The following is a 23500-nucleotide window of genomic DNA, read 5'->3' as shown; positions in this document are numbered from 1 at the left end:
TCTAGATGATGGTTTTTGAGAGTTTAATATATATTTATAAAAATGGGAAAATTTGGTGCTTGGATGGATGCCATTCTCTTTATTCTTCTTGTTCCATATTTGCAAATGAGCTTGTTTATAATTTTTTTTTTTTAAAAAAAAAGAGCACTTGAATAAAATTAATTTTTGTTTTCAAGGACTATCTGAATTAATTTGAAATTTTTTTAAAAATATATTTTATATTTGGCAGTTGTTTTTAGTAAAACTCCTTCAGATTATATTATCTTTATACTGATCCATTTGAAAAAAGTTCTTTTAAAGTGTCGTAGTGTCACAGTGTATGTAATATATCTATATATATATATATATATATATATATAAGTTTTGAAAGGGGTTTATATACCTGTAAAAATGAATAATTGATTGTGTATTTTTATAACAATTATGTTTACTTATATACCTTATTTGTTTATAAGCCTTAAAAAAAACCAACTAAATTTTTTTATATGAAAAAAGTTATTTTTACTTATTTTTATCATATATTTCTTGAAAAAAAGCTAAATAAAAAAAATCAAGAGTTATTTTTATAAATTTTTTTAGTTGAGTTATAAACATAAAACTATATAAAAGAATAAAAATATTTTGTAGAGATGAATGAATAAATATAATACTTATGGGGTGTATTAACAATAGTTATCCATTTTATACAGGTTAAGTAACCAATTTTCTCTGCAAATAATGAGTGATTAATGATAATGATATAATTAATTATAGAAATGGAATTTGAGAGATTAGTGAGAGAAATAATAATAATAATAATTCTCATATTCTATTAATTAAATCCATGAACCACATACACTGAAACAAACAAATATCACCTCTTCTATCAAACTAGGCCCAACAAAATATAACCAATCAAATAACATGAAGGATGCAACACATTCATACAAATGGCATTTTAAGATAAGTTTGGTACCAAAATAAAAGTCAATGAATTTGGACCACTAAAGAATTGCATTCAAGATGTGCTTTAATTTTCACAAGAGAATGGTCAAGTGTTTGTATATGAGAACTAATTGCTGGTTTGAATGGCAACAAAGTTTTGGGTGGATATATTTTCATTTCATATGGTATTTAATCTCATACCTAATAAGATTTATAGGTCACAATTTGGTCACATTTGGACATGCACAATTTGCATTTAATGAACTTGTATAATTACTTGATGTGGTTTAATTTATCAAAATTGGAAGAATAAAAAAAAAATCAAAAGAATTAACTTTTTTTGGGTTATTATATTTATCTCAAGATAAAAACTGTTTTACTCGCATAGCAATGTTGTTTATGGTATTGAAAACTTTCTTTTGTGAGTAGTTTTTCTTTTTCTATATTATTATTATTAAAATTAAAACTATTATTATTATTATTAATTCTCTAATTGTGATTTGAGTGAAATATTGATAGATTATGAGTATGTTTTATTAACACCCAGTACCTTGCATAAAGTGTTCATATTACACAGAGAAGTCAGGATTGAATCTCAGCTCATGTTAGATCATACTTGTATGAATATAGTAACACCACATCTGTATATATCTTTGACGTGGCTTGTCCATATTTGTTAAACAAAAAAAAAATTTATTTGTCATATTCCCACCTAATAAAGATGATTCATTCAAATAATCAAACTATATTAATAATAAAAACATCACCTTTATAAAGCTTGCTTAATTCTAATAATATGATGTTGCTTAGTAATGATATTGTATAATAAATAAATTCTTTTTTAAATAACTACATATTCCAACTTTTAACATATTCTTTTTAATATTTCACAATAAAAACCAATGTCTCAAAAATCATTTAGGCTGTTTGGTTACCTATAAGTAGTTGTAAGTAGTTGTAATGTAACTGATTTTATATGTAAAAGTTGTTTGGTCTGCCGTAAAATGAGTTTTACATGTAAAATATTTTATAGTTTAGAGTACTTTTGCAGTAATATGAGTGGCATCCAGTCACTATCATATTCATCTCATATTTAATTATAAAAATATTATTTATATGATTAAATATTTTTATAACAAAAATATTTTTTAATTGAAAATATTATAATTATTTTAAAAATCTATTATAATTTTTTTAGGTATTAAAATTAAATAAATATTATATTTTTTATAATGCAAATATTTATATAATTAATTAATTTCATCATAAAATATTTTTATAATTGAAAATATTATAAAAATAATTAATAGTATAAGTTTTTTAAAAAAATTTCAAGTAATAAAATTTAAAAAAATATTAAATATTTTAAATTTAATAAATAATTTATTAATTTAATTAATTATTTTTATTTAAATTAATTTTTATGAATAGTATTAAATAATTAATAATAGATAATTGGGATAATCTCACCATCCACATACATTGAACTGTAGCTTTAAATTTAAATCAAACTAAATAAATAAAAAATAAATACATCATTTTTAATTACAACAAACCAAACAGATATAAATTGAAATACAGTATTTTTATTTATACTGTACTTTCACTTACATATGATTCCACTTAGTGATAATTAAATAATCATTTAGTATATAATTATTCATGAAATTCAAACAACTAAAAACAAAGTTGATAACACTCTTATTGTAGCTTTTGGATAATAAATGACAAAAATTCTCCAATCAAAAACAAATTAAGCAATCATGAAAACAAAACTTGATTGACAATGTCCCTAACCCCCTCTGCTCTACCTCTTCATGTGGCAAATGAACAGTACTTTATTTCTTTTGCACCACCATATATGAGTCCTGCTGCTCTTGCCCTACTCCTTTGTCCCTTTGTGATGCCCATTGAAGGATAACAAGGCCAAATCAGTGCGTCCTAAAGAATCCTTACTATATATATATATATATATGTAAGGACGAATATATTAAGTATATCAGTAAATAAATAATTCTACCGATGTTGTTATATATATCAGTCTTTAGATTTGAAAATTCAAATCTAACAACTACAGATCATGTTTAAATGTAAATAGTAATGTCAATCTGATAGTCAAATACTGAGATGAACGGTGTGAGGTGGAATAAATAGTATTATAATTACTTAAAATTATAGAGTGGGATGCATAATTAATGCTAGTATCATTGTTCTTTGTTACTGATATTTGTCCTCTCTCTTCACTCTTATTTTTGTCCTTTTGTTCTATTTTATCTTTTTATTTTTGTATTTTTCGAGAATGTACTGCTTATATATCTTAAGTGACTACACACCCGCCATTCATTACTTCAATTAAGCTGATGAGATATCCTCTTGTGTGTACCGTATACCTTTAGTTTGTTCATTCTTGTCTTTTTGAATAATAGGCAATAATGTCAATTTTTATGAATATAAAGCGATCTTAAGCAGATCTTGGGGACTCGGGATGTATAGTATATATGACGGTATGAGAATAATATGAAATCCCGGGTGAGCGATGATATAAACGATGACGGGGAGCAATCACTGTTGGGGAGAGATTTGATCCCATGAGCTCCCACTTCTGACTTTGATGTCATACTGATCTGGACTATCCAATGGTTGACTGTCTTAATTTTTATATTCATCTTCTTGACAAAGGGTTGTTTATTAAATGTTTAAGTTTTATTCATAAAATGGTAGGATTTAGACGATTGATTTAATTTTTTTTGACAAATTAATGACAAGTAATTTTTTTTTATCTTTTTTCCGTTGTGCTTGAAAAATTTTAAATTTGAAATCTCTCAAACATAAATAAAATAAAAAATTATTAAGCTATGTTTTGATTCCTCGATTAATTTAATCTAACCACATAAAGTATCCATTTAGGAAAAAAACTCTTAAATAAGATGAGATAATAAAAAGAATAAAAATTATCCAGAAAAATAAACCTAATCAGCACAACACTTGTTCACACTCTTACAAGATTGTACTCTTGATTAGATAGAGTTGTTGACTACTAAATATTGAATATTAATTACTATAATATTAATAATATTATAATATACAAAATATCTTAAATATTTTTTTTTTTACAATTGAGGACTCATTGACTACTAAATAATATTACTATAATATCAATAAAATACTGCTACACTACACTAAAACATAATTTCGGGTCTATCCATCCACTGTTATGATACACAAAGCACATTTAAATAATGATCACATATAGACTCACAATCATTTTACGTTATCATGCAGTTTATATCATTTATTTATTTTAACTTTTTTTAAATTAAACTTGTTACCTTCATTTTATATTATACCTGTCCATTCTTGCTTTGGTTTTTAGATTTTTTTTTTCTTCTTTTAATATAGTTTGTACACCATAACATATAAAATTTTGTAGGAATGTTTACATATTTATGACATCATTTAAATAGATATTAATTACATATTTATATTTACTATCTGTTACGTTCATAGACCATGATGATCAGTTCAATATCTTTACTTGCTTCTAATTGATCATCTTTCTATGTTAATTATTTCAATTTTTGCTTGTCATTTAGCAAATTAATATAGACTCAAATTAATTATAAATCAACAAAGATTAAATTACAAATTTATAATTAATTATGAATTATTAAAAAATTACACTATAAAACTAAAAAAAAATTATAAATATATCTTGTGCGGTCCTAAATCTCATTGTATTGATGCAGATTGAATTTGGTGGAAGAGAAAGTGATGAAAATTGACATTGAAGATGGAAGAAAGAATTTGGAAACATGATAACCCATGCCGGGTGAATTATCACATGACAATGGGTGGACAAGTATAGGGTCAAAATTATGTGCCTATAATATTATTTACAATAGTATATTCATGTATTGTTTTTAAGTATGGGTACTGTTTATAGTATTATTTAAATGTGTTTAATAGATCTATTGTGAGAAGAAATATATCCCTCTTTTTAGGGTTGTATAATTAGAAAATTAAATAACTGAGTATTTATATTATATATATATACATGATAGATTTTTATTGTCTTATGATTTGACAAATATTTTAAGGGGTGTTATCGTCCATTGATAAAAATAATAAAAAAAATCCATGGCTAGCAGACCAGCCCATGATCTATCCACTGTTTCACAAGCGCCAACAGATATAATAATAAGTTGATATGACTAAAAACAAACATTAATCACTATAATCCAATAAGGAAATGCCACGTTGATTTCTCTAAATTGTAGACCTTCCAAATGGCCGGGTCCACAAATTTTGGTAAAAGAGGAATTGGTGGGCCCCAAAGCTTTGGGGTCCATTCCCGGCCCCACTTGGGTCAACTCCTGTTCTAACACCAACCGGGATTCTCTAATTTTATTTTAGTTTTAAATATAATAGTTGTTTCATTAACTAGAGGATAATAAATTCATTATAAATTTTTTAGAGAGAATTAGATGTTTTATTCTTAAACAAAAATATACCTTTATTTAAAAAAAAAAAAAAACCCTAACCTAGACTAGACTAAACGTATAAATATATTTATTAGTATACAAATTCTCAAATTTTGTAAGTAAACTAATTAACCAATGATTCTAATAATAGATGACAAAAACTTATAATGATTATTTATAGAAAATAAATAATAGATTACAAGAAAAAGTAAAAAAGTGTGAAAAAGTGCAGAGACGTAGTCAAAATCTCAATTGAAAGCCCCCTCCTTTGATGCTAATTTTTTGCAAAAGATATATAGGATGTGATTGGTATTGGATGCTACCATGCAAATAAAACAAAGCTAGTTGATTTTTCCAAAGGAAAAAAAAGAAGAAAAAAAGAGAAAAAGCTAGAGACCAAGCCCTAAAATTATCCTAAAACCCTAATATAACTTTGTGAAATTTCTTTTTGTTCCTTTGGTTTATTATTTCTCTCCAAATGAAAGTGGAATCCAAAGATATTTGGTATGTTTGAAAGGAAGATGTGGATAGACAATTAGAGAGAAGATATGGATTTTTCACAAAAATGTTTTCTTGTTACTATGTATTCACAAGACACTTCAAGGATTCACTTTCTCTTGGTCCACCCCTTTTTTGATTCTCGTTCACTGCATCCACTGCTTTTTTATGTTTCAATATATGTTCATTAATTTTAGGGTTATTTATTTATTTTTTATTATATCTCTCACGGTGATGGGATGGTTTTTTGTTTCTGTTTTTTTTTTAATAACAATAGGTGACTAGCTTCCCCTCCTTAGGCTTGTTAAGAGATAGATAGGCATCAAATTACACTAGTTATAATGACTAATTGATCCATCTAAAAATTTATTAAAGTCTGTCACATGCTTACTTAGAAGATTTGTAGGAACTATATAGAGCTAATAATTTTTTTCACAATTTAATTTTTTCTATAAAGAACTTCACATACCAACTTAAACGATAATATAAATAGTATCTGAGCCGAAAAATAGTGTATAAACAGTATTACTACAGCTCTATAACATAAGAATTCGACCTAGAACTTGCTCTTCCACTACCCATGTGACTAACCACTGCACTAAACAGTAGTTGCATGTTTATGTTTTATTTGAGATTAGGGTTTGGGAACACTAATTATTAGTAAAATGACTTATATTATAAAATAATTTTTATGGATAAAATTAAATGAAATTAATAATATATGTTTCTAAAAATATAAACCCTTTCATTATTATTATTATTATTATATATCTCTCAATCATTCATTCTGCAATGGGAGTCGAACTCACCATCTCTCTAATAATTAAGTTCTCATTAATCATGTTGATTAATTTGACCTTTTATATGATGAAAAATTGCACATCACTCCGATATAACACACCCACACATTGTGAATATATATACTATTTAACACCCTATCTTTAAATGAAAATGAAGCAAGAATTTCTTACTTCAACATTAATGAATTCAACTCATGTAGCAAAAAAAAGCACTTTGAGTGTAAGACTCTTAACATGACAAAGGGAGTTATTCTCAATTGGTACACTTTAATTATCATCCACACTAAATCGTGTTTCTTGCTACCAATAAACCAATCCTCACAACCTTTCCATTTTCTTCATTCTTGCTTTTAATCCTCAAACATAGATAATTAGAAAAGAAAAAGAAGAAAAAAAAAAACAACCCTTTTGTTTTATTTCCATCTCATGATATCTAATGCAAAGTTTTAATGTCTCATGATATCTAATGCAAAGTTTTCATGTCTACATGGCAACATATCAAACATATGTTATATATTCTAGGAATCCAAAACACTGAAAGAATGACACCTTCAAATGAATTCCATTCAGAATATAATTACTTTCACATGGATTACTTTAATTTTTCTATGTTTTACCATTCTTCTTCTCATTCAATCTATTAATGCATGCACTATGATATGAAATTGTAAGAAAAAATCAAGAAGAGTTCTTGATATATATATATATATATATATACACACACATGAATATTGAACAATGATATCATTCTAAGAATGACCAAGATTGAACCATATTTGCTCAAACACCTTGACAATAAGACCATGATGCTCATAAGAGTTGAGTGAAAGATAATTAGCTAAGAGTTCTTCAAGATCACCGGGTGACCGAATATTATTCTCGACGATCATTTCCATCATGGAGTCCTCGAAGTCCTTCTGTGGATTAGATGATGATTTCATTATCGCAAAACTTTGCGCCATTGCAAGGCTCTTCTTTGTCATGCACACGCTCAATCTTGGAGACTTTATGTGCACTTTTCTCCTGTGAACCTTGTTTTTCACCGTAGACTTTGTTGCAACCGGTGGCAGTTGAAGGTTAGAGATGACATGGAAAACATGATTAGAGTTTGATGAAGATTGATCGGTTTCCGGGTTTCTTCTTGATCTTCTCTTGGACTTCCTTGGAGGGTCTAGAGGTGAGGGAGTGTGTAGGGAGTTTGGGAGGTTGTTGTTTTGAGTTTGAGGTCTTGTTGAGAGGTAGTTTGAGGGTCTTCTTGGGAGGATGGAGGTTTGGTTTGGGGGAGATGAAGATGATGATGATGATGATGAGGTGATGATTTTGTGGTCTCTCTTTGTGGTGGTGGTGGTGGTGGTGTTTTTCTTCTTGTTCATGTGCTTGAGTTTGTAGAGCCATGCATTAATGGGGATCATGGAAGATAGTGTAAACCTATAGTTTCCCATTGTTTCACACTTTTGGGATCACTAGATATGGAATGGAGTTTAGTAGAAGCGATGGAGGATGAAGGGGGATAAATAGTTGGGAGTGTCCTATGGTTTTAGTGGATGGCATTAACAAATATGAAATGGAGTTTAGGATGTAGAGTTGACGTTCTTTGGCTCTTTGCACCTTTAAAATGATGTCTTGCCAACCGCCAAGAGGCCAATTGATATAAGGTCCTGCAAAATTGTTTGTAAGTGGTAAAAGTTTGATTAATGCATGAATGTATATTTTTAGGAATGTGAGCAGTAGTTTTCAACGCTCACATGTATTAAACACTGTTCGGTCTCCACTTGCTCAACTAAAAATTGTATATATCTCTGCCTTCTTAACGCTTAGCTGCTAAAAAAACTTTAAACTGATGTATATTTTTAGGAATGTAAGCCGTGGTTCAAGCGCTCACATGTATTAAGCGTTGTCTCCACTTGCTCAACTAAGAATTGTATATATCTCCGCCTTCTTAACGCTTAGCCGCTAAAAAAACTTTAAACTGATGTGTTAGAGTCAACGAAGTTGATCATGGTGGCAAAGATTAATTTAGAATCGTTTAAACAAATGATTTGAGTTCATATTATTGGGTTGAAAAAAATTCTTTATTATTAGGAGTATAATAAGCTCTTAATTAATAATCTTGTCTCATATTAATATAGAGCCCATCGGATCATATGGTTAAATGATTGAAAAAATTGATGTATTAGAAAAAAGTTAAAATTATTTTTTGTTAATTTTGTGCATTGGTTGTGAGATGCACTAAATAGATTTTATCCTGATTTAAAATTTTAAATCAATAGAAAATTAATCATATCAATTTTTTAAATTAAATGTGCTCAATTAAAAGTTTAAGAACTTAAATTGATAGATGAAAAAGAGATCAAAGATGATTAAGCTAATTAAAATTGATGTTATGTGAGCTCAAAGCATTAATTCTATCTTAAAAATAAAAATAATAAAAGAGATAGAAACAAGGTTTAAAAACCGGACCGGACCGGCCAGTTCAACTAGTTCAACCAAGAACCGGCCACCACTCTAGTTCACTCATATAAACCGGGTTTTGATTGAACCGGTTATGAACCGGTTTTGAACCAGAAGAATCAGATTGGACCAGACCGGTTTACTATGATTTTTTATTTATAAAAAAAATCCCCCAGTCCCACCATTAAGAAAAATGAGATACACATGCACATGGATGGATAGATCATGAGCATCCATTCTCTCCCTCGGGTCCCACCATCAAAGAAGGAGATGCACATGGATCTCCTCCATTTCTCCAGCTTTTTTTTTTCTTATGATTTTTATTTAAAAATTTAAATTGTATTTCTTTTACCTTTATATTCGGTACATAGCTTTTATATACATATTTTTTAAAAATATTTTTTTCTTTAGTATCATTGTCGATTAGAATAGAATCAAATTTTTATATAAAACTCAAATTTAATAATTTTTTTTTATCTGAGGGATGAGCTATAACTTTTAATTGAAATTTTTTTTATATAGATAAATCGGGATCATTATCCATAAAAAATCAAATTTTATTTAAAATTAAATTTAAATTTTTAATCAAAGTAGAATAGGATCAAGCTTTTATTAAAATTAAAATTTCTCTCTTTTTTTCTATATAAACATAAATCAAGAAACAAAATAATGTCTCTTGAGCTTTCTTCGGAAACAAAAATACTTGGCAAATGAGTTTTTAAAAATAATAAAATTATAATTTCTTATATATATTTATTATATTTATATTTTCCCCATTTTTTCTGATTTTTCTGAGTTATTTTATAATTTTCTGATTTTTTTAAATAATTTTTATTTATTTTAAAAAAATTAAAAATGAAAATTATTGAACCGGCACCGATCGAACCGGTTGGCCAACTGGTTCTGCGACCGGTCCGATTATTAAACCCTTGGATAGAAACACCAACACTATAACAAATAAGGACCACACTTTTGATTTAATGCTAGCTGGTCATAATCTTTTTTTTAATGTATGATTTGTTGATAGTACAAACTACAAAATCACATTGTAATTTTGATTAATCAGAATTTATTAGTTTTTTATGTGAATATAATTTAATTAATATTAAAATTAAAGTTATGTTAAAAAAAAATGGAACACAGATAAATAGTTAAAATCAATTCAATGATAGACCACACAACAACGTTTAGCCACTCCAAGCAAACATAAGGCTTTGGTAAGTCTTCTTTGTCATACCTTAAATGTTTTATTTTTTTTGTCTATATTCACATTAAACCAATCAAAGATGAGCATTAGAACTATAAATAAGGGAAGATGATTTAGACTTGTCATCAATTTGGTATGCTTAAAATAAGAGAAATTATAAAAAGTGGTAATTAGAAGACAAGAAAAATAAAATTAAGGTAATTAATTATACAACTTGGAGACTAATCAATTAATCCACATATAGTAGAAATTTTTAGCTATTAATACTTCTTTTTGGAATATTGCATGCATCTTTCAAGGTGGGAAGAGATCATGTCATGCATTACAGATTAATTGGATGGCTTAGTTTCACAATACAAGAGAGTGACAAACAGATTAGAGTTCTATTTATAGAAATGGAAAAAAAAAATCTTATCATTAAAAATAGAAAAAAATCAATAATTTTATAAAGTATTTCTACTTTAAGAAAAATATCGACTTGTCAAACAGTTGAGGGAAGTAACAACAAAAAAAACTTTTGAGTTTAATATTAAAATTTTCATTGTTCAATTGTTCTTTTATTTACTTTATACCGTTTATGCATATCTTATATTTTAAATTTTAATCAAATAACTATATTCATATATTTTATTAAAACATTTAAAAGTAATTATGTATTAATTTATGATAGTGTAAGTAATTTAATATTTTACAAATGAATAAGAAACACAACTTATTATTCTAACAAAAAAAATTATCACATTTTATTAGAGTAACAAAAAAATAATAATAAAGGTCTTTGTCTGAGGGCCTGTTTGGATATACCAAAATTATGACATAATCTATACAATATACCATAATTTAATATTTTCAGAGAATTATGTCATATTGAATGTTTGGGTGCTTATTTTAGAGTATTAAATTATGACATAATATAGGTATTATGTCATAAAAAAATATTCCACTCTTAGTGGAATATTTTTTCATTGTAAAAATTCTCTCTTTTTCTATTCAGCCACCCAACCACCGGTCATTGGTGGCCCTGGCCTCCCAGAACCGGGCCTTCGGCTTTGGCTGGCCTCCGACGACCGACCCACGGTCCACGGCAGTCTGACCACCAATCCACCGGCTTCTGGTGACGCACCAGCAATCCACCGGTGATCCGGGATGCCTCTGGTGACCGGCCACCGGTCCTGCCAGCGGGCCGGACGACCTCCGGCAACCGATCACTAGTCCATCGGCAGTCCGACTACCGGTCCACTGGCCTCCAATGACACGCCGATGATCCACCAGTGGTCCAGCCGACCTCTGATGATCCGTCACTGGTCCTCCGGTGGTCCGGCCATCGGCCGGATGGTTTCCGGTAACACGACGGCGGTCCGGTTAGCCTCCGATGACCGGCTAATCTCTGTAATTTATTTATTATTTTGTTAACCAAACACTCATTCTGTATGAATAAAATATGCTATAATTTTCGTAATAATCACTTGCACTTCATGCATAATAAAATTATGTCATATTTTTTTTTTTATGTTGCAGCCAAACAGACCCTGATCTTATAGACTTTCTATTGCTCTTGTGCCTGACCTAGCAAATAATATATATCAACCATGTGAACTAAGTCATCTTCTTTATATTTGTTTTTAAAGCTCTTTTTCATCATGTTATTTTTATTTTAGATTTTATTTTTCCCAATTCCCCTTGATATTTATTTATTTATTTATTTATTTTTAGTTTTATCCATATTATTCTCTTCAATTCATATCTTTGTAACTTAAAATTAAAATAGATTTATATAAATTTTATTGAGGTTTGAAGAAGTTAATATTCAAAAAAATTGTGATTTTTATGATATTTATTATTAGTTTAAGATTTTATTATCGTATCTTTTTATGTCAAAAACAAAACGAAATCGATTGAATGCCATGAGAAATTAATATAATAGCATCTGAATAGAATATTATCACTGCAAAACATCATCATGTATAAACAAGCAAGATCTTTATCATTGTAAAATAATTTTAAGTATGTTTTTAATTATAAACAAATGATCATCCTACTATAATTTCTAAGTAAATAAGTAATAATTAACTCAATAAAACTAGTTCTTAATTAAAAGCATCATCTATGGTATTTCTGGTTAGTGCTCAGCGAGACATACATTACTTTATCTTATTTTGAATTCATATTAACTCTAAAATTTGGGATTATCACTTAAAGTCTCTCCATCATACAAATGTTTTTCTTGAAATTAGAGGTGATGTCAGGGAAAAATATTTCTATGACATAATTTGTATGAAAGATATAATATTTTTTATTAAATAAATATTTTTTACAATGTCTTCTTAAAAAAAATTTAAAGATAAAATAAGTTATTGAAGCAAATATTATATACTACTAATCCATAAATTGGTGGATGAGTTAGAGCGCTTTAATATTAAGACATGTTCAATTAAGGAAAAGTAATTTGAAATTATGAAAAGGGAGATGTAACATTTTTTTTTTTTTTTGAAGTAGTATGAAAAATGATTTGAAATGAAAAAAATAAAGAATATAACACTTTCATAAAGTGATGAGAAGTTAATATCACTTTTAATAATTTTTAAATTTATTTTATTAAAAAAATTAAAATAAGAGACAGTGAAAAAAATAGGTTTATATAAAAATTTCATTTGTCTTGCTGCATCAACACAAATGAACATCAAACACCAAAGAAAAATAGAGAAAATTAAATAAGTCTACGATAGTAGTTTAATCACCATTGTTTTCTAAAATAAAAATTATATTAGTTTTTTGTAAGGATAATTTTAGTTTTATTAATGTTTCATAAAATGTTATTTTAATAATTATTATTTTTTTAATGATTTTTATTTTTTAAAAAAAATATTTCAATCTTATTCAATTGGAGAGCATGACGCTTGCTTTTTTATCATTTACGCCACATCCACACCCCAAGTTTACAGCTACATCCTAACCGTGTGAGCCCTACATTTTCAATCTACACAGTAACACAGATGTTGTCACCCCCATGACGTTGAAAACCCTAGACATACAACCATGCATCTCGTACGTTGTCTACAAACTTTTCAATAAAATCCTCAAAACGTTTCTAGTTTTTCTTCACCAAAATCAGCAACTGGTCATTAAAAAAGGCATGGACATTTAAAAATATCGACAAAAGCAAGTAAAAATAGATTCATACACATATGTGACTGGAATTACAAACACAAATCACTATTTACATTTTTTAAAATATGTCTTTCAGTTTTGATTTGAATTCTCACTAATTATAAAAAATTCTAATATTGTCCAAATACTAATATACAATTTAATCGTTAACCCCCTCTCTTTTCTCTTTTTTTTCTCTCTCTATATATCCTTCTTCAATCTTTTTTTCTGTGCAACGGAATTAGCAAAACAATACTTACTCATGAAATATTATTATTATTATTATTTTTTAAAAAAATGAATAAATTACATAAATATCTAAATAAACCAAAAAGTACAAAAGCCCCACCAGACAGGAGGGAAGAGAGCTACAAACACCACCCACCACTAGAAGTGGTAGCCAACACAAAACACAACACCCAAAAGGAGGAAGCAGGGAGACTTCTTTGAGAAACATACACACACACACACACACATATATATATATATATATTAAGTACAAATTGTGAAGCTACAACCAATTATTTTCATATAGCTACAAGAGAATATAATGAAATAATTTAACAATAACAACTCAATTAAAGGATATCTATAAATATTATATGTATATATATACACAAGGTTTTTTTTTTTCCTTGAAAGACCTTCAAGTGGTAATATCATTAGTTCCTTTACTAGGACCAGAAGGAGGAATGGTTCCTCTAGGGAGGAAGTTAAGCAAGAGTGGAGCCAACTTGTCATTAAGCTTCTCCTCAAACTTCAAGTTGAAATCCAAAGAATGCTCATAATCCACCTTGATGACACCCTTCAAAGTCCTTGCATTTGCTGTTTTGAAGCCAATAATGAGAAAGAAGAGAATGAGCATTAGAGACATGCAAAGAGCTCTAGTTTTTGCACTAGTAGCCATAAAATAGTTATATTGAGAGAGAGAGAAAGAAAGAAAGAAGAGGAGAAAGAAGAGTGTGGATAAGGGAATATATATATAGGGAGAGGAAGAGAAGGCAAAGTTAATTAATGGAGATGGAGAGGAGAGGAGAAAAGGTGGCATATGGCAAGGATATGGAGGGATGTGATGAACTTTAAGGATCTTGTTGTGCTTCATGGATGACAGGCAGGTGGTCAAAAATTTAATGGGATTAATGGAGAGAGAGAGAGATGTTTGACTTGGTGATTAATGGAAAAGGTTATAGTAGGTAGATTAGTTAATTTGGATAGAGGTAAACATCATGTTGAACTTTTCTTTTTAACAAATAAATAAATAAATAAAAAAGGGATTTTTCTTTCATGTAGAAATTCCAAATGGCTTCATTTGCACATTTGATAGGTGAATGTTCACCTCAAGATGTGAAGATATTCATGGACTTTGTGGTTTGGGAAGAGAACTCTCAATGTCATTGATTAATACATAAAAAACTTACACTATAATGACATCAAGTAATTTATTTCAAATTATCTAAAAATTAGGATTAAAGTCATTTTTTTTCCATGTATTTTGGTTTCTTTTATTTTTATTTTTCTATAGAGAAGTGAATAACTACATATGCTAATAAAAAGGAGTCCCTTTATATATATACATATATTTTTTTAATTTTTATGCTAAATTGTAATAATGAATTAAATAAAATATCAATGATGGATCTTCTGAAGTAATTAGCCAAGCTAAGGATAACATTTTTTTTTTAAAAAAAAATCAATAAGAAAAAGAGAAAACATTGAAGTTGGAATTATGGATTAATATTTATAGCTCGAAGTTGTAAAAAGTAACAAAGAAGTAGGTTTCTAGTATATTATGAAGATCGGATTTTACTTTATTTATGGGTCTAAGTTGTGGACCTATTATGACCAGCGTGGGAATGATACTTCCTGTTTGGCGAGAACCATGCATTTATGTCTTCTTATGGTTATGGGTGTATTAAACTCTAGGGTTATGCACGCAAGCTCACTTGTAAGCATGCATGGGTTTAAGTTGTTGATCTAGTACTGTCTTTCATTAAGTGACCATAAATACATGTTTAAGTGTTTTGAATTTTAGAAAGTAATGGACTATATCTATATACATTAATTCATGTGTGTGGGTTGGCCCTCCATTTGGAGAATGTTTTCAAGGGTTAAGAATTAAGATTTAATTAAGAATGGCATCTAAATGAACTGGAATTTGTACTCTTTTACTCTCGGTTATGAGCACTTCATGCTGGCATCTGGTTGTAACTTGTACCATGTATATAGCTATGCAAGACATGGTTATATAATTGCAAAAATGATGCTTTTTTTTTTTGAGATTTTGAGAAGGGGAAAAAACTACAATTGGACATATGCAACTAAAGATTACTGAGAGCTAGATCATGCAACAACATGACAAGGGCTTATCAGATATGTGTTAGTGTAATATGTATAAATATACATATATAAAAATATATATTAATTATTGCACATCTCTAATTATTCTTTAAAATTTACATGTAATATATATATATATATATGAGTATATATATATATATATATGAGGACCAGTTTTTACTTGCGTGCGTAAATGAGTCAAATCCATGAATATATGTTCAGTGATGATCTTTCATTTGACATTGACGACTGCATTCATTAAATAAACAGTAATATTTAGAAACAGTGCAAATGTGATGAATAGTATTTTTTAAAAACAATATCTCTCAAAAACAGTTAAAAATTGTGATCACAATTTGTGTGATGAATTTGAAACAGTAAAATCCTTACTTGGAACAGTATCCGTGTGATCTTGTCCGTCCAAACTAATTTACACCCCAACAAACCAAATATATATATATATATATATATATATTTATATAAACAACAAAACCCCAACCATATAGGCTGGTACAATTTAATAGACATTATTTATATTTTTGTTTTAACTAATTAAAATACTGTTAATTCTGTATCTGCCTCCCTCTTCCTAATTTTTGTTTTCTGAGCATATGACAAATTCTTTAAATATATATATATATATAGAACATTAATTATTTAGTCTACAATAGGGAATTTTTTTAAAAATCTATCCTGAATTATGGAAATATATAAATTCTTGTATTTCTGACCAACTTTAATTATGACGATTTTTTTATTATATTATTCATTATTCAAGTCTTCAAATTTTTTTAAAAAGGTACATGATAAATGCATCATCAAATGTGTGTCTATGAGGGTGGGAATTCCTTTTAAGTTTCATTTTGGGGACTACATGTATGATATCGAATTAGACTTTGCATATATATATCAAATTAAAAACAATAACTTGTAAGTTTGCCATAAATAATAATAATAAAAAAACTATAACAATAACAATTTAAAAAAACTAAAAAATACACTATAGTTGTTGGATTTTGACTCCAATAATTATGTCAACATGATTATTTTTGAAATTACTATAAAACCTGATGAAGGGTTATCATAACCATCAGCATGTACATTATATTAGATGCTTGTTAAAGGCCATTTATTTTCTTTGATTTATTAATAAATTAGGTCTTCGTGTGGCCACGCCATTCAATTTTATTATTATTATTATTATTTTGATAAATAAATGCTTGGTGAATGTTAAAAAGACAAACAGATACAAAAGTGTACATTATAATAATTTAATGACTATTTAAAAATTTATTATATGAGTCAAACTAATATGTGAGACAATAAAACTCTATTATGTATATCTAAAATAATATATTAAAAATATAACCATATAATAATATATCTCCCTAATGTATGACTCTGAAAAGATAAAAAAAATATAATTTCTCATGTAAGAGCTCCATGCTGAGATCCAGCATATAATATTTTATCACAGTGAATAATACTATATATGGTATTGGGATTTCAAACTCATCCTTGCTTACCTACCGTGAAAGTAAGAAACATATATACTTTGTTTTTTATCCGGGCAAACTTTACAATAAATGCTGACGTGTTTTTCACTAATACATGCACGTACAAAATATAAACATTGACTAATTATAAGTGAATGCAATTCCGTTCTCTTTGTGTGCGGCACAAAATAATTACGATATAAAATTAAGAAATATGATTGTTGTAATAATAGTTTTAGGTAGATCCACTTATTTTCATTTATAGCCACACATTTTATTTTTAGTTTTTATTTTATTATAAATATAAATTTTAATTTTAAAAAGTAATATTGATGTACAGGTATAATTATTAAAATATTATATGTATCATGTCAATCTTGGTATTATTATTATTATTAATTTATTTATTTTTATAACAATGGGTAGTCCATGGTATGCCTCCAACTGGCATGAAACCAATGTGTCCGGCTATAAAATAAGATGGTATATATATAATTATTTATCAAAAATTTTATTAAATAATATTCTACATAATAAAGACTAGGTTTAAATTCATTTATTTTAACCTTTTAAATAAACCAATAGTCTTAAATTATGTAACTCTTTTTTTTTTAAAGAAATATAAACAAGTCACAAATTTGAATAGTAAAATTTAATTATTTTATTTTTCAAATAAATACAATATTTATTATAGTAAGATTAAAAAAAAAATCAATTAGTTTAATTTAGATATGAAAATATTGAACTAGTCTAATAATCATACTCATTTATAACATAACATCATTTTCCCATCATCACCAACTTCAAGAAAAAAACTGTCCACACATTAAACAACAAAGATTAATAAAAATTAATAAAAAAAATTGTAATAATAATAATAAAAAACATGCAAAACTTTAGAGATCATTGAATGAGAGAGTCATGTATTCAGAATTCTCATAACAAACCTAACTAGCCCTCACTTCAAGACCATTCATTTGTCCACATTTGCAAACAAGCAACCCAACTTGTTTGACTCACCATGCAAAGGACAAACAAGAAGATGCATCCAAGTGTTGTGTTTGTTTTCAATCACTCTCAAGTGTGATCTTGAGCTTATGGTCATTGCTTGAAGTATCATTCCTTGCATGTTCTCTTGTTCAATTGTCATGGACACTGAGAATGGGAACTTCTTCTTGAGTTCTTCATCAAAGGTTGCTTTGATTTTTCATGTATTAGTTGCTTAATTTCAATCTTTTACAAGTTCATTTATGTCTTTTTTATTTATTCATTTAATTTTCAGAAGAATTCATGGAGGAGTACTTTGATTTTAGCATATCAAAGCTTGGGTGTTGTTTATGGGGACTTGAGCATCTCCCCTTTGTATGTCTTCAAGAGCACATTTGCAGAAGATATCTCTCATTCATACTCAAATGTTGAGGTCTTTGGTGTTCTTTCTTTTGTGTTTTGGACTCTCACTCTCATTCCTTTGCTCAAGTATGTTTTTATAGTTCTTAGAGCTGATGACAATGGTGAAGGTCAGCATTTAATTGCTTCTCTTTCTCAGATCCAAAGATAAAATATAAATTTAGATATATATATATATATATATATAGTTTTTGAATCTTTTGAGCTTTATTCTCCAGGTGGTACTTTTGGTCTGTATTCATTGATTTGCAGACATGCAAATGTGAGTCTTCTGCCAAACAAACAGGCTGCAGATGAAGAGCTCTCAACATACAGATCAGAATGTTCTGCAGAAATATTGAAGAACAACAACAACAGTTCAAGAATTAAGATTTGGATTGAGAATCACAAGAAGTTTCATGTTGCTCTGTTGTTTGTGGTCATGCTTGGAACTTGTATGGTGATTGGAGATGGTTTGCTTATTCCTGCCATTTCAGGTGTTTTCCTGTTCTTGTTCTTCTGATCTTTGTTCTCAACTGTTCTTGATGAACTGATTGGAATTGCATTTTTTTTTCTGATAGTTTTTTCTGCAGTTCAAGGATTGGAGTTATCCTTGTCCAATGTTCACCATCAATGTGAGTTTTACACTTTCAAATCGAAGATTGATCAGTGGAATTGGAATATACATACTCTTATATATTTATCTGTGCAGATGCTGTGGTGCCGATTACTTGTGTCATAATAATATGTTTGTTCATGCTGCAACACTACGGAACACATCGAATTGGATTTCTATTCGCACCGATTATTCTTGCCTGGCTTCTTTGCATTAGTGTTATCGGCGTATATAACATATTTCGCTGGAATCCACAAATTTACCGAGCATTATCACCATATTACATGTTCAAGTTCTTGAGGAAAACAAAGCGAGGCGGATGGGAATCTCTTGGTGGAATTCTTTTATGCATTACCGGTTCCGAGGCGATGTTTGCTGATCTCGGTCACTTCTCATACAGTGCAATTCAGGTGATATAATTTTTCACTGTTTTGCATGCATTTCTTTCGTTGATTCTCATTTACATCTTCTTCTTCTTCAGATTGCTTTCACTGCACTGGTTTATCCAGCACTGATACTGGCATACATGGGACAAGCTGCATACTTATCGAAACACCATGAAATCAAAACAAGTTACATGATTGGCTTTTATGCCTCAGTTCCAGGTACCGCATTTCTCATTTACTCGAATTGCATCGAATTGAATTGAGTTCAGTGGCTGATTCCATTTGATTCTAGATGATGCAAGGTGGCCTGTTCTTCTGTTAGCTATATTAGCTTCCATTGCCGGAAGCCAAGCGATCATCAGCGGGACATTCTCGATCATAAACCAGAGCTATTCGCTTGGTTGTTTTCCGAGAGTCAAAGTTCTACACACCTCCAAGAAAATTCATGGCCAAATCTATATCCCTGAGATCAATTGGATGCTCATGTTCCTCTGTGTCGCCGTTGCGTTGGGATTCAGAGATACAAAACAAATTGGCAATGCTTCAGGTACACCCTTTTATTCCCAAATCATGAACTCTTGTATTTTTCTTTGCCATATTTAACAAATGTCAATGCAAATGCAGGCTTAGCAGTAATTACAGTGATGATGGTCACCACTTGCCTCACATCCTTGGTTATGATCCTATGTTGGCACAAACCACCTCTGCTTGCACTCGCCTTTGTCCTCGCCTTTGGCTCCATCGAACTCCTCTACTTCTCTGCATCACTAGTCAAGTTCCTCGAAGGAGCTTGGCTCCCAATCCTTCTAGCATTCTTCCTCATGATCATCATGTTTGTTTGGCACTACACAACAATGAAGAAGTACGAGCATGATCTCCACAACAAGGTTTCCATAGACTGGCTCCTCGCTCTTGGAGACACTCTAGGCATTGCGCGTGTCCCTGGTATTGGTCTTGTTTACTCAGACGTAATCTCTTGTGTGCCTGCTAACTTTTCTCGCTTTGTCACCAATCTCCCAGCATTCCACAAGATCCTAGTCTTTGTTTGCATCAAGTATGTGCCTGTTCCTTTTGTTTCTCCAACAGAGAGGTACCTAGTTGGCCGTGTTGGGCCGCCTGATCATCGATCTTACCGCTGCATCGTGCGATACGGCTACCGTGATGTCCACCAGGACATCGACTGCTTCGAGACTGAGCTTCTGACTAATTTGGCTGAGTTCATAACATATGAAGGACGGGAAAACATGCAAAGCATCCAATCTGCAAACATGACAGATAACAATGGCCTGGAGATTGTTGAAATGGCTGTCAGAGAAGAGCTTCAGGAGCTAAAGGAGGCCCAAGAGGCCGGGACTGCATTCATACTCGGCCACTCGCATGTCCGGGTAAAATCGGGATCGTCTTTGATAAAGAAGTTGGCCATCAATGTGGCCTACAACTTCCTTAGAAGGAACTGCAGGGGTTCAGAGGTGGCCCTCAGAGTGCCTCCAGCTTCACTACTGGAAGTTGGAATGGTGTATGTCTTATAACTTACAAGGAGATATACTGTTAGCTCTAATCAATGTATTCGTAATCTCAATATCAAGAGATATATCGATTGATAAAAATGCGAAGTAATCTCTAGGATATCATATGTGAAATCTACATGTATATGTTTGCTCCCCGGAGTGATATTAGAAAAAGTTTGCCTTGTGTATTCTAAACTTTCTGGGTCATAAATCAGCAGAAAAAAAGAACTCAGGATTAACATTGCAGTAAAAAAGATTCAGATTGTACTTGAAAGACGTTAAAACAGAGTATCTCTTGTAATCTTAAGCTGTTGTTCTTCAGCACTATGGAACTAATTCAATAAGTCTTATTTGCACTCATAGTTCTGGTTTGGCTTGTCTGCTTAATTACCCTTGTGATATGGAAATCACAAGCCAAGAACTACTTATATATACATAATAATTCACGGCATTATCTCGTTCATTGTTTTCAAATATCGAATAGAACACACTGAGTATCGTAGCAAAAGAGTATTTTTTTTTCATTGAAAGTGAAACAAAATGCCTTTCATACCTTGTACATGGTCGTATGCATTCCCCGAATAGTAAGGACTTACTGAAATGTAAAAGCTATTGCGCATCATCGGAGAATTTCATACCGCAAAGATAAACCTTGCACCTTACAACATTATCGCCGATCTTGAACCCTGGCATTACTGTAAAACCAACCTTAAGCCTCTCTTCGAGATAGTTGATCTTCAAATTCACAATGCTCTCCATGTAATTCTCTGAATACTCATCCCCTGTTATTCACATAAAACATCTCAGCATTCGGAATAAATGAACATGCCATGATTCTCAAACACCAAACCAATCTTGCCATTCTCGCAAATCCTCGATAGAATGCCGTCTTCGGGTGCCCACCGTTTGATACAAACATTCTTTGATGCAAATTAGAGAAGAATGCAAACTCCATCTTTGGTTGTACAAGTTGTAGATACTTCAATCTACAAAATTTCGCATAACTAGAATCAGGATCATGCATCAAAGCATCAAATGCATCTCCGAAACTCATAATTTGATTCAAATGGTCTAATTCCAACCATTCAACCTCCTCCTCACAACTTAACATTTTCCGGAAAATGTAGGCTTCAAATGCATACTTCTTATGCGATTTTTCCGAAAAAACAACAGAACCAACAATGGAATTTGCTGCAAGTGAAAGATCCCAACCAGAAACTTTCATCAAACTAATAACAAGCTTTGCAAAACGATGAACAGATTTATATGTCAATCCAAAGACATCAGAGAAAACATTTGGTGTTAACTCTTTATAAACACAACAAGTACCATTCTCAACCAACTTCATCATTTCTGCATTTCTGCAATCCAACTCCTCAATCTCCCACTTCAATCCAAGTATTTCTGCATCTTTAGCTTGGATGTGAGCCTGCAACTCCTGTAAAACAACCTGATGTTTTTCAAACTCCAAAAACTCACCCTTTTGCTTCTCAACATAAAAATGCTCAAGCTCAGACAAAGACTCCAACTGAGACACAAGAACTTCATCAGCAGCTTTGATTTTTCCAGGCTCATAAGGGATGTGAGCTTGCTGAAGTTCAACATAACCACACTTCAAAGCAGAAATACTGGAAAAAAGCTTAGAAAGCACAAACTCTTCCAAAGTCTCCTCCAATGGTTCAGTGTGTGTTGGTTTCCTGCTTTCAGTGGATGAAAACACTCCCACTGATCTCAGCTTGCAAAGCTGGGAAATCCTGAAAAACACACTAGAAGAAGACTTGCCAGCTGCTTTTCTTGATGAACCAGTCTCCATGAATGCTGCTGCTTCAAGTGCTAGAGATCAATGGCAGACCAAGTGAGGTGGGAACAAGCATTGAATTACAATGGTGCACATTCCAAGAAACAAAGAGAAGTTGATTTGAAGATTAATATTATAATGTAAACAAGTATTTTTTGTATTATTTGGTGGTCATATTGAGGTTCTTGGAAGGAGGAGGAGATGGAGGAGGAGGAGGAGGAGGTTCTATTGAGGTTCTATGAACTGTGTTTATTTATATTAATGTGGATAAATATATGATTTGTGTTTGATGTGAAGTGGATTTGTGTGTTGGCATGGCTTTGAATAAAGGCTTTATTGTGGGAAAGTAGGACTTGTCCTGTCTCACTGAGGTGCTGTTCACATCTGATGCCACTTTTTTTTTAAAAAAAAAAATAATTAAATAATAAAAAAAAAAGTAGTACTTGGATTATTTAATGATGATTA

The 23500-nt window shown here is 30.0% G+C and overlaps 3 protein-coding genes across 3 annotated transcripts; 1 reads left to right on the top strand and 2 right to left on the bottom strand.

Moving 5' to 3' along the window:
* Positions 1–7418: 7418 nt before the first annotated feature.
* Positions 7419–8292, bottom strand: LOC120269333 (transcription repressor OFP1-like). The gene has a single exon (XM_039276667.1). It carries the CDS (start codon positions 8143–8145, stop codon positions 7453–7455), a length of 693 nt encoding a protein of 230 aa, XP_039132601.1. The 5' UTR covers positions 8146–8292; the 3' UTR covers positions 7419–7452.
* A 10113-nt stretch (positions 8293–18405) lies between these two features.
* LOC120269022 (probable potassium transporter 9) lies at positions 18406–21510 on the top strand. The gene is made up of 8 exons (XM_039276314.1): positions 18406–18534; positions 18624–18858; positions 18967–19224; positions 19309–19362; positions 19440–19753; positions 19825–19948; positions 20022–20276; positions 20354–21510. Exons 1-8 carry the CDS (start codon positions 18469–18471, stop codon positions 21256–21258), a joined length of 2211 nt encoding a protein of 736 aa, XP_039132248.1. The 5' UTR covers positions 18406–18468; the 3' UTR covers positions 21259–21510.
* A 251-nt stretch (positions 21511–21761) lies between these two features.
* Positions 21762–23246, bottom strand: LOC120269023 (protein GRAVITROPIC IN THE LIGHT 1-like). Its single transcript, XM_039276315.1, is given in 2 exon segments — positions 21762–22013; positions 22015–23246. Coding segments are annotated over 2 exon segments (1203 nt in total). The 5' UTR covers positions 23051–23246; the 3' UTR covers positions 21762–21846.
* Between the last annotated feature and the right edge of the window lie 254 nt (positions 23247–23500).

Source organism: Dioscorea cayenensis, chromosome 9, assembly GCF_009730915.1.
Source record: "Dioscorea cayenensis subsp. rotundata cultivar TDr96_F1 chromosome 9, TDr96_F1_v2_PseudoChromosome.rev07_lg8_w22 25.fasta, whole genome shotgun sequence".
Classification (NCBI taxonomy): Eukaryota; Viridiplantae; Streptophyta; class Magnoliopsida; order Dioscoreales; family Dioscoreaceae; genus Dioscorea; species Dioscorea cayenensis.
Note: the sequence above shows the minus strand (reverse complement) of the source record. Positions and strands in the feature narration are given on the sequence as shown.